The sequence below is a fragment of the Sporothrix brasiliensis genome (genome assembly GCF_000820605.1).
Source record: "Sporothrix brasiliensis 5110 chromosome Unknown Cont20, whole genome shotgun sequence".
Taxonomy (NCBI): domain Eukaryota; kingdom Fungi; phylum Ascomycota; class Sordariomycetes; order Ophiostomatales; family Ophiostomataceae; genus Sporothrix; species Sporothrix brasiliensis.
The window spans coordinates 4,318,457-4,330,376 of NW_024467139.1; the positions used below are offsets into that span (position 1 = coordinate 4,318,457).

Sequence of the window (11,920 nt, forward strand, 5' to 3'; positions counted from 1 at the left end):
CTAGCGGACGGTAGCCGGAGGCTTGATGAGGTGCTGGCAGATGATGGCAGAGTGCTGGATAAAATTTTGCTACTTAAAAAGTACTATGGAGAGTTTTGTGCTTGGGATGCAGGAGAACTTTAACGGAGGTAGGCACTCGTTGAGCCACAAAGTTTACATTATGGCTTGAATTGACGACTTCAAGTTAATCAGTTCGCCTTTGAGTTACCTTTTGAGCCTGGCCTACTCTGCCGTGCATGGTGACAACAAGCTGCGGGCCGTGGAGAACTGTTGTAGTCCAGAGAGCTCGCCTCAATTAAGAACCACAAACGGCTGGACGACCTGAGTGGTACGCTGAAAGGTCCAGTTCAATAGAGACACCGAGGCTGGCTAGCTTGGATAGAAAACAAAAATTATTTTGGAGATGTGTCCGGACGAGCAAGGCCGTTATCGCTCACATTGCCCGTTCTAGGCACAGATAGAAGCGCACGCTGGCGAGAATGCAGCCTTGAAGTTGGGTATACTTAATGTTGTGGAAGTAAGCATTATAAAGACACCAGCCACAATTCAAAGAGGAAGATGCTGGGCCTGACATTCTGATTCTGAGGAAGGCATTCCCCGCAGGTAGTTTGAATTAGCTGTCAGGCATACTTGGTGTATGTAGGCACACGTAGTAAATAGAAAAGAAAACCAGATACTTGATTGATCGGCTAAATAATCGAGTGAGACCCTATGGTCTTTGTTTGCTAAGCGATTTATATGCCACAGGGAAGATAATATAGCGTGAGTTACTCACGAGGTGGCGAGTGCGCTTTTCAAATTACTTTCATTTATGTAATTCGTACGGCCCTGGGCCCCTTGATTTATGTAGGACCCACGAGCCTAGCAGATCACGTGTTGAGTCCTAGGTGGTCCTGCCCCTGAGAGGTCTCGCCTGCCATTCCTGTAGAATGCCATGCACTAATTCCTACAATTTATCGTCCATTCACGCATCTTGATTTTGCTCGTCGTTTGCTTATCTCTTTAAGCGCCATCCAAGAATAATATACCGCTGGGTACCTGGTCTGGTCCAAACGTATAGTTTAGATCTAGGGTTGGGGTTTCCCATTAAGGGAGGTGTGTGACTAAATTCGTCTCTTAAATATGATAAGATATGTACGGGGTAAGTTTTCTTCCAGCCTGAGACAGAATGGATAGAGCTCTAAGCGTCGTTTTGTTTTGAAAGCGCTGTTGAATTTGCTAGTAGGCAAAGGAGCATGTTGAATATTTGTTAGTTGAAATGGACCACTGATTGGTGGCGACTATTGATTATGGCCTGCCTGCCACGCTGCGCACGGCGAAGTTACTTCTCACCTCCCCCCTTCCATTATTCAGTAGCCTGTGGGGCTCTTCATCCTGGCGCCGTCAACGAAGTAAGTACGGCACCGGCAAGACGCACCTACTGGACACTCGCACGCGCACGCGCAAAACGCTCCTTGACTCTCACCACAAAAACAACGACAAGCACGAGAAGAAGGACCCAGAAGTAACAAACTCAAAGGGTATCCTAGCCCTTCAGCTTGCTCATGTTGGCCCTCCGCGCCTCCCAGACCGCACCCAACCTTGATGCAAAAATTCATGCTTTGTTGCCCGCTTGCTTTCATTCCGTAACTGCATTGGCTTTTCTTGCGCCACCATCTCCTAAGTTCTGCATCCGACCCATACTTGTTGCTATCAATCGCACACCTGTTTCCTAGCGACCGCCGACCCCGACTGATCCGACATAACCATTTTCCTCCGCCCAACAAAGTGCTACTCTTGGGCTCCCGCTCACCACGACTGACAGCCCGTCTTCGAACCATCCACCGTCTACAATCCACAGCGTGTTCTTCGACGGTCCTTTTGTCCTGCATCCCAAAGAGGCCGTAACTTCACCTTATGATATCCTTGATTACACCCCCCCTGGTGACTGTTTCTGAAAGTGCACTCTTTGGCCTCGAGAGACCGTCGGCCAAGGCCCCGTTTCTGGCCTACGTACCACGTCTCTCGATGATGGTATGTTTTTGACACTATGCATCGAGTTTGCTACAGTGTGCTTGTGACATGATAGTCACTCTTCGTCGAGTCCCGCGCTGCGCTGTGGTTGTGTTCAACGTGCCACACTCATGCTAACTAAGCCTATTAGAGCTCATCTCGCCTTCACGACACCGGCGATAGCTTTCCAAATCGGCGTGGCCATGGTAGCCAGCTGTCGATTTCAGACCCGAGCCACCACGTCACTGAGGCTATTGGAACACTGTATGGCGATAACGACGATGATGGCCATGATACCCGGCGGGATAGCCGCCCTCTTAGCTTTGTGGCGTCCCCACACGGCGGGGAACAATTGCACAAGCCTCTCTTGTATGAAATACCACACCGGCTCCCGACGTTGGAAGGAACCAACGTCACAGTCGAACATCGAATGACGTCTCGCGTTACTGCCGATACGAAGCCCACCATAGACATTCCCACATCAAATGGACATAATGGCGGGCCCGAAAAGTCACAAACACTCCCCACTGGCAAATATAGCGAGACGAGCAGTTCACCTTTGGAGCCTTTACTCCTTACAATGCAACCGTCATCGCCGCTCTCCCCCACACACTCTCTCCGAGATGTACAGAACGATGCTCAAAATGGCTCGCGATTTCCCCTCACCAATATCGATAACCCCAACGACATTGCACAGGAGCTCAGTAACTTGCAGGCTTTGCGCCGCATGTCCATGGATGTCGGAAACTCGGCAGACCCCGACCTTGTTCCTTTCCAGGGGCTGTCTTTGATGGCCATGCCATCTATAGCACCATCCGGAGAAGACGATGAGGGGGACATATCGAGGCTGTTATGGGTTCCAGCAAAAGTCCATCCGGAATTGGCTCCAGACCAGTTCAAAAGTTTCTTGGAGAAACGCGTTCAGTCTATCAAAAGACGATCAGGAGACTCACAACTTGCTACTGACGGCCAGCAGCCAAGAGCGGATGGTGGTGGGCTAGGACGAAATAAGTCTATGCTTTCTCGACAAGTTGAGAGCAAAAGCACCGAGACGAACTGGGGCGGAGCTGGCAATGACCAAAACGGTGCCGGAGACTGGCGTCCGAGGAGAAAGACCTCTGAAACTAGCGCCATTCAAAGTGGCCCCGAACTCAACCTCAATGACCTATTGAATGACTCTACTAAGATCGTTCAGAGATTGGCATTGGATTCTCAAAGGCAGACAGGTAGTTTGGATATGTCTAGTCTTGACGATAAACCAATACTGCCTGTTGCATCAATGGGCTTACGACGGTCTACTCGAACGACGTATCGCAAAGGCGGTAGCTTACGTTCCGGTGACCGGGTCCCGCTCTCCAGGCGATCTGCCGGAGCTCGCCAACCTCGAAGAAATACTGATAGTGACGAAGGAAGGTCTGCCAGCCATGCACCGGTTTCGGAACCAGTCCCCCCCGCCGGCCTTGATCTGCAACACGCCAGCTCTGAACCTTCGGCACCCGAAAACTTTTCACATCCCGTTCGGCCTGTTATGCGACAGCATCAGCTTGTCTCCCAAGATGGCGATGGATCCGTGGAAGGTATCTCGGATCAGCCACCAGCCACAAGAAACACTCCTAGAAAAACGTCGACTACTACGTTACCGGAATTTGATACTACACCTCCAATGTTAGCTACGGAGTTTGTTGCTGAAGGAGGACCAATTGAGTCTCATGAGTCCCAGCCAGCACCGCAAGTGCTCCCCACCGCATATGATGCTAAGGTCTTCCCATACCGATCGTCGTCTCAAAGCAGTTTGAATCACGGGCCAGCACAGCCAAGTATAATGTTTGATGCACCGCAATCGCAGTCTGATATCGGTTTACAGCAAGAACAAAACCGACCACAGCAGTCTCGGCAGCACCCTCCGCCAAAGTCCATTAAGAGCCCGTCTTTCGGTAGACCTTCCTATCAGAGTTCCGACACCTCTTCATCTTCCGGACCCAATACCACGGCAGGCCAGGCATTGAATGGCATGGTTAACCTTCCATTCGCCGTTCCCGGACATAGCTCCTCGCGGACTGACGGTCTATCAGTTATCCCAACTCTTCCGGTTGACGACAGAAAGGCAGATAAAAAACTGCGAGACAAGGAGGAGACTGAGGGCGGGAAGTCGACAGGTTGGAAGTGGTTCAAGAGCGACGAGAGAGAGAGGAAAAAGAAGGGGAAAGACAAAGAACGAGATCGAGAGAAAGAAGATCAGGCCAAAAAAATGCGCTCAAAAGCTGACCGGCCTCAGTCGGAGAAAACGCATGATGGCGCTCGATTGGACGTGCTCCAGAGCTCCATTGACAGCTCCGGCACTAAAGAGCGAGAAAGTTTACTTCTGGACCGAGACGGTCTCGGCGGAAAGTCACACGAAGACAAGGTTGATTCTGGTATTCGAAAAACTACCGAGACCAAGAAGGAAAAAGACGGGTTTTTTGGGTCCATTTTCGGGGGATCCCGGCGAAAAGAAAGCAAAGACGGCGGCAGCAACAAGGGGAAGCAAAGGGTCACATCGCCAGACCCCGTCCTGCGACTTCTCCGCCCGGATATTGACTATCCGTACACAAGATTTCCAATCGTCGAGGAACGTGCCATATACCGGATGGCGCATATTAAGTTGGCCAATCCGCGCCGCGATCTGCGGAGCCAGGTATTATTGTCAAACTTCATGTATGCGTACCTCGCGAAAGTGCAAGCGATGCACCCCCAACTCAATGTCCCTACTTCCCCCCACCAGAAACGGCAAGAAGAACGAAAACGCCAGGGACAAGAGTTACAACAGCAACAATACATGGAGCAGCATATATCGATGCAGCAAGGCCACCATTCGCAAGATAGTGGTGACCAGTATGTTTTCGAGTATAGCACGGTAAATTGCATCGCCCCCTGCCAAAAGTCGCTTTTCATGAATATTTTATAACATGGGATACTAACACGCTGTGTAGTCAAGTAGTCAGTATGGTGACACTGGACAGCGTATCGGTGACGACAGATCTATGAACTACGTCGACGACGCCCAGATATTCGAATACGACCATGACGGCTCCCAGAGTGACAATTCTATTGCGGGCATCCCACCTCAGGAACATTTACAGCAGCAACCACACCGACGTCACCAAGATGGTGGTGGCCAGGATTACGAACGCCATTCTGTAAACAGGAAGGTGCGTGGTTATTACGATTATGGCCACGCAGATGATGGTCACCATAGCGAAAGCGATATGTGGGGATGAGCAAGGAGCGACTCTGGGTTGCGTCTCTGCGGTCGTTTCGAGGTGTTTGTAGAGGTTTATTATTATGAGATTATGAGAGAATCAAATTAATTATCACTCACGATATAACAGCTCTGAACCAATATATCGTCTGCTTTTGTCGTGTTGGGCTGCCCGAGAATTTCGATTTCATGAAACAGAAAGGTGTATGTATGCTACTGAGTTGGCATGCCTCGTCGGTTCCAGAACGATGCCGTAGGCACCTCATGTCATATCGCCCATAATATGGTTCGTTTTAGTTTGACAACTGTCACAAGATTCTGTACTATTTCAAAGCATTTGCTCTCTGCCGAAGTGTGTTCTCCTCTACAACACCAAGTTTCACATTCTTATGCAAAATAGGTTTGATAGCTAGCACTACGAGAAGTGTGGTCAATGGCGACTCTGCACCCGCTAAGGCAACTCATATGTGACGTCGAAACAGATACATAACGAATGTTTTGTTGTATTCATATTTCATGGTACCTTAAGATGTCGAAGTTTCATCTACTCATACTGTGTGATATCTGGCTCTTAGTAAACAAGCTAGTCCTAATCTAGAAAGGCACTACTTTTATCCTGGCACGTTTCCCCTAATTGGCCTCTGGACTGGTAACACCCTGCACAGCAAAATGAAATTGCGGTAGAAATACTCCGTACCAGACGGCTTACCGACGAAGAGAGCTTTCTTTTAACTTTCCGTCCATTCATACTGCACGCATCTCCCCGCAAAGGACAATCGGAATCGACAATTGACATCGAACATCTACTATCGCTTGCTACGACGTTGATATATCAGCTGCATTCTCGTTCTGCCATTACTTTGTTTGCTATTTTGCCCGTTTTCGCCACCTCTCGAGCAAGTTTCAAAGCTACCAGGTAGAATATCAAACAAGAAAACAGAAGAAGGGTGCCATACAACGAAGGCCACATCCCCGCGGCCCTTCGTCGTCGATTGTTTTCTTTGGTTGTTTTGTTTCGCCGTAAGAAGGCTGGGAAAGAACTGCAACTGCAGCTTTTTGCGTCCCGTCCTCATCTGGCTTACGCATTTATCCGACATCACCACTACACCTCCAACTACACGGGACTTGCCATGGCTTCCGTAAGTTTGTTTTTGCCTGAGCTCATGTTTACTGCTTACACCAATCTCCAGGGCTGTTATCGTTTTACATGTTTTCTCTGGGGGCCACCATGGTGCTTGCTCTGTGGCGAGTAAAACTTGTCGCCTCTTCAAGACTTGTATCGACACGGGTGCTAATATTTACTTCATTGATTTAGCAAGCCCGCTCTTCTTTGCTAGGCCAAGGAGGCGCCAGCGCCGGTTCCGCGTATTTGCCAAACGGCGCTGTGTCCTCCACCTCCCTGGGTACTGAAGCGCGACCGCTGCTGCCCAACCAAGGGCGCGTTGTACAGACTGGTCCCATCCGAGTTCTCTGTATTGCAGACGTTCGAGGTATGTTTACTGAATGCACGATATTCACTCAATAGTCTGAATATGCTAGAAAGTGCTAACCTGGGCTTTACATTAGGAAACTTGAGATCGTTGAACGATCTTGCCAAGCAAGCACGTGCTGATTATATCATACATACCGGTGATTTCGGATTTTATGATGACACGTCGCTGGAGAGAATTGCCGAAAAGTAAGTAGCTTAGACTCTGAATCGCTGTTTCTCTAAGTCGCTGGTTCGATCTTGGTTGCCTGTCATCTAGTTGTTTGTTGCAGTGCTGACATCAAACCTGTCTAGAACCCTCAAACACGTTGCCCAATATTCGCCGCTCATTTCCGAGCCTATCAAAAAAGCTATTGCACAGCCTGGCACTGGCTCGTCCGTGAAATCTCGATTCCCACCCCGCGAGCTTCCATTGTCCGAACTGTCCCTCCTGCTAAATGGCGATTTGAAACTGGACGTACCAGTGTACACTGTTTGGGGAGCTTGTGAGGATGTCCGAGTTCTCGAAAAATTTCGCTCCCGTGAATACAAGGTTAATAACCTTCATATCATTGACGAAGCTCAATCGATGCTTCTCGAGATCGGGGGCGTGAAGCTCCGCCTCTTGGGCCTTGGTGGTGCTGTTGTCATGCATAAGCTTTTCGACAACGGCGAAGGCCGTACGACAATTGCTGGTGGCCAAGGCACAATGTGGACGACACTGCTTCAGATGGGTGAGCTCGTGGACACCGCCAATCGTGTTTACGATCCGACTGAGACTCGTATTTTCGTTACGCACGCATCGCCCGCACGCGAAGGCATTTTGAATCAGTTGTCGGTGACTTTAAAGGCTGATTTTTCTATTTCGGCCGGCCTCCATTTCCGCTATGGTAGTTCATACAACGAATTCAGCGTTAATCCGACTCTCGATCATTACCGCGGCAAGCTTGCAGCGAGCAAAGCCTCATTCAACGATGTCTGGGAAACGGTCAAAAACGAGGTAGAGCCGGCTATCCAGCAAAACGAAGCACAGCAAAACCTGCTGAAGAATGCCCTTGGTATCGTGGAAAAGATGCCGACAACGGCAGCCGGCGGCAATCCGTTCGGCGGATCTGCTGCAGGCCCACCTGCCCTTGGACAGGTTGACGAAAGCGCATTCAAAAACATGTGGAATTTTAACCTCGCGGATGCTGCGTTTGGCTACCTTGCCCTGGAAATACAAGACGGGCGCATTGGTACGGAGATGCGCGCCCAAGGCTTCAACTTCTCCCATCGCGGTATGAAGCAGCAGGCGAACTCTTCCCAGCAGGCTCAGGCACCCGCAACATCCACTGCCTCACCTCAGCCTTCGAGTGTGCTCCCACCCCCTCCCCAGGATCAGCAATCGTCTATTTCGATGTCGCAAAAGCTACCGGCTTCGCAAACGCAACAGCAGGTCCCAGTGTCTATATCCCACTCTAGCAAAACTGCAACCACCTCCGTTTTAGGCTCTACGAAGCCCCCGGTGCCCCAGCTTTCTACACCTGCTCTTAAGGACAACGAAAAGCATACATCTTCTGGGGCATCAAACGGTAATGTGTTAGGCTCAGAACCGACGCAATCGCCCGTACCAAGAGCTCCGTCTACAGACGTGATTGGGCTTTTTATTATGAATGCGCAGTCTGACGACCAGACCAGGGAGCTTTTTGCGAGTGAGGATCTGCAAAAGATAGTGAAGATTGAAAAATATGGGCAGACGAACAAAGTCGTCCATTTTAAGACCATGGGGGATCGAGATGATGCGATGGACCGATTGCCAGAGGAAGCAAAACATCGCACCACCGAGGATCGTTCGAAGCCTCTGGTCAAGATCTTTATCCCAAGGGAGTCAAATAAATCTTTCGGTCGTGACCGTGGTAGTGCTGGCACCTGGGGAAGCAGCAACAGAGGCGGTTCCCACACTGGCGGTTCTGGGCAGAGTGGCTACCGCAGTGCTGGCGGAGGCACAGGTACGGCGAGTGATAGTGAAGGAGCCGGCCGCCGTGGTGGAAGCGGCCGAGGTGGGCGGGGAGCTGGGCGCAGTGGAGAAGGCCGTGGTCCGCGAGGCCGCGGAGGCCCAAGGGCTGCGGTGAAGGGTGACGGAGGCAATGGGTCTTCAACTGCCACCCCGCCGGCACCTTCTGATGCCTAACACAGATGTTGTGCGTTGTTTTTTGCTCTGTTTATTCGTTTATTTGCCAGTCGTCATGTGTGTATTTGCGTGTTGCCTTGTAGCTAGTTGCTTTGCTTAAATAGCAACACCGCCTCGTTTACTAGTGGGCAGCTTCGCCATATGTCGGTTATATTATACGTTCGTCTTGTAGGTCGAAAAACACTCTGGTGGACTCTTATAAAGGTACCAACTTGGTAATTGAATTCAAACATGTGTGAGTATATTATTACTCGTGGGATAGGGATAAAACATAGAGAAGCAACTGATATGTACAAGGTTGTCCATAATACCAGCTAATGTAAAATATCATATACATGGCTATGTGAAGCTGCTCTCTACACAAACACAGCTGAGCAGACACTCCCTCGGCAATAAAACAGAGCTCTCCGTCGAAAGAGTCAACCATGTTAAACGTGTAAAACTGACACTAATATCACAACTTTCACATTACGAATTAGCATCAACTCTTGTATGCCTCGGTCGAACATGTACATAGTAAAAATGACCGAGCTAGCAAAAGAACCCGAATAGAAGACGAACCGTACAAAAATAAGTTAAATAAAAGCAGAAAGAAATGAATATGGTCGCAAAAGACCGACACAAGACCTAAATCACACTCAATTAAGTCCATAGGCCACCATCACTATGCGTCGAATCGCCCGACGAGTTCGTCGACTTCCTTAAGCGCCAATGCATACATAATACCCCAAGTCAATGTTGGTGCACGCCGAGTTCACACTCGGGTTCCAATTGGCCCATTGCGCCGCCGTGATGCCTGCCGCCGCCTCAATGGAGGCGCACGTGTCACCCGAGGCGACTAGGTGGTATTTGGTGCACGTCGATATGGTCCCTGGCTGAAGCGGAGAAGGCGTCGAAGACACAGCACCACCGCCTCCTGCAATGCACAGGTAGTAGCCAACTTGAATGTTGGTGCAATCGGCGTTAACGCCCGAGTTCCAGGCGGCGAACTGTGACGACGAAATTCCAGCAGCAGTCTCAATGGCCGAGCAGCTGTCACCGGCTACCACGAAGTGGTAGGCCGTGCAGTTATCGAAGGTGCCGGGTTGGAGGGGGGATGGGATAGCCGAGACAACGCCGCCGCCACCGCCAACACACAAGTAGTAGCCGACATCAATGTTGGTGCAATCGGCGTTAACGCCCGAGTTCCAGGCGGCGAACTGTGCCGACGAAATGGCAGATGCAGTCTCAATGGCCGAGCAACTGTCACCGGCTACCACGAGGTGGTAGGCCGTGCAGTTGTCAAACGTGCCTGGCTGGAGAGGAGAGGGCACAGTTGACGCGGTGGACGTCTTGGATGTTGAAGAAGTCGTCTTAGACGAGGTGGTCGCCTTGGACGTAGTGGATATGGACAACGAGCTAGGTTGTACCGTCGTAGTTCCTCCCGGCACACCGACACAGACGTAGTAGCCGGTCAACAGGCCCAGACAGTTGCTTTGCAAGGCCGGGTTCCACGTCAAAAAGTCTGCGGCCGACACGCCATACGATGACTCGATCTTTGAGCACGAGTCTCCCTTAACCACATGGTGGAAGTTGTTACAGTCGGCTGCTAGCCCAGCCTGCGTCGGAGCGGGTTTGCTACCGGTAATCGACGAGGTAGACGAGGACGTCGTTGACGTTTTGGTCGTGGTAGTTTTCGACGTAGTCGTGGGGTACGTCGAAAACGAAATGTCCAGGCTCGACGGCCCACCTGTCCCTGTCGGCAGCGTATAGCTGACCGAGGTCGTAGAGCGGTTCGGGCCGACGGTTCCCGACGTGGACGGGCCGCTGACAGTGCCCAGGACGCAATATGGCGTGTCTGGCATCAACATAGGACATGTCACCGTGGGGTTGAGAACCATAAACTGGTCTACCGTTAAACCCCACTCACTGGTGAATTCGATGCACGTTGCGTTGTCGTCCGCTGTGACCCGAAACTCGCAGTTTATGGTGCGAGCAGTGATCTGGTGGCCGACAAAGGGTGCGGTGACCTCGGCGGCCGCGGGGGGGGCAGCAACGGCTATGGTCAAAGCCGGAGTGACGGCCAGCAGAACGGCCGCCAAAAAGGACGAGAAGCGGCCCATAGTGAGATGTTAAACTTGTGAAAAAAGGAGATATTGGTAAACGAGTGTAATTGGGGTGTGACTGCAAGAATGGCGCCCGAATGAAAGACTGAAAGTAAAAGCGTTTCCATGAGATTTTTGTAGGCACTTTTACATCTGGCTGGTGCTCAGATCCAACACGATCCCCAGCCCCAGTTGAAGACAAATGGGTCCTGGGTTTATACAGGTTACAAACACAGTCGGTTGATTCAGGCCGAACCCGTAGGGTTAGCCCGATATGGCCACCGGAAACTCTCAGAGTGCGACGCTGGCGAGTATGCGGCTTTCATGATTTAGTACGACTTTTCAACTCGGAGTTTGTATCGAAGGATGCCGGAATAAAATTAACCAAAAAGTATAAGAATAGGCCAGCCGAAACAGGGACGAACGGAAAGCAATCACCACAGCCAGTCGTGCTATCTCCATGGCCAACGTGGTCAACACCCCCGAGCCATGGTATAGATTGCAATATTTTTGCTTTCCCAACTCCGTACGGAAGTAACTTGATTACAACGACCAAACCAGGTCAATTGGATCAACCTTGTTCAGCCTCTGCTCTACGCTGTAAGCTGGCCAAAAAGAACTGCTTGCCATATTCGATGACACACTCCGCGGACAGTTCTACTTTTCTTTTCTTTTCCTTTTCCTTATAGATTTCCTTGGTTATTGCCCTTGCCAGACTCACCTGCCTCTTCATTTCGCAGGTCGGAGATCCATGGTATTCTGTCCATCCAAGGCAGAATCACGATAAAGGGCTAGACACACAGTTAAAAGAAAGAAAGAAAGGGATTGCATGTGGGGGTAACGCAATGTACACACACGGGATCGATGCCCTACTTCGGCTACGACGGCCCACACGTTGTAGGCAAAGGCAGGTGTTGCTGCAGGGAGGTCGGCGTAACAGTATCAAGGATAAGAATAAGAACACAAGT

The 11,920-nt window shown here is 50.6% G+C and overlaps 2 protein-coding genes across 2 annotated transcripts; one reads left to right on the top strand and one right to left on the bottom strand.

The window, feature by feature from the left end:
* Nucleotides 1–7,407: 7,407 nt before the first annotated feature.
* Nucleotides 7,408–8,159, top strand: SPBR_07789 (uncharacterized protein; the record flags this gene model as incomplete). The annotated part of the gene is made up of 2 exons (XM_040766043.1): nt 7,408–7,975; nt 8,074–8,159. The coding sequence occupies 2 exons, from the start codon at nt 7,408–7,410 to the stop codon at nt 8,157–8,159; spliced, it is 654 nt and encodes a 217-aa protein (XP_040617134.1).
* A 1,410-nt stretch (nt 8,160–9,569) lies between these two features.
* Nucleotides 9,570–10,970, bottom strand: SPBR_07250 (uncharacterized protein; the record flags this gene model as incomplete). The annotated part of the gene is made up of 1 exon (XM_040765504.1): nt 9,570–10,970. The coding sequence occupies one exon, from the start codon at nt 10,968–10,970 to the stop codon at nt 9,570–9,572; it is 1,401 nt and encodes a 466-aa protein (XP_040617135.1).
* Nucleotides 10,971–11,920: the final 950 nt, after the last annotated feature.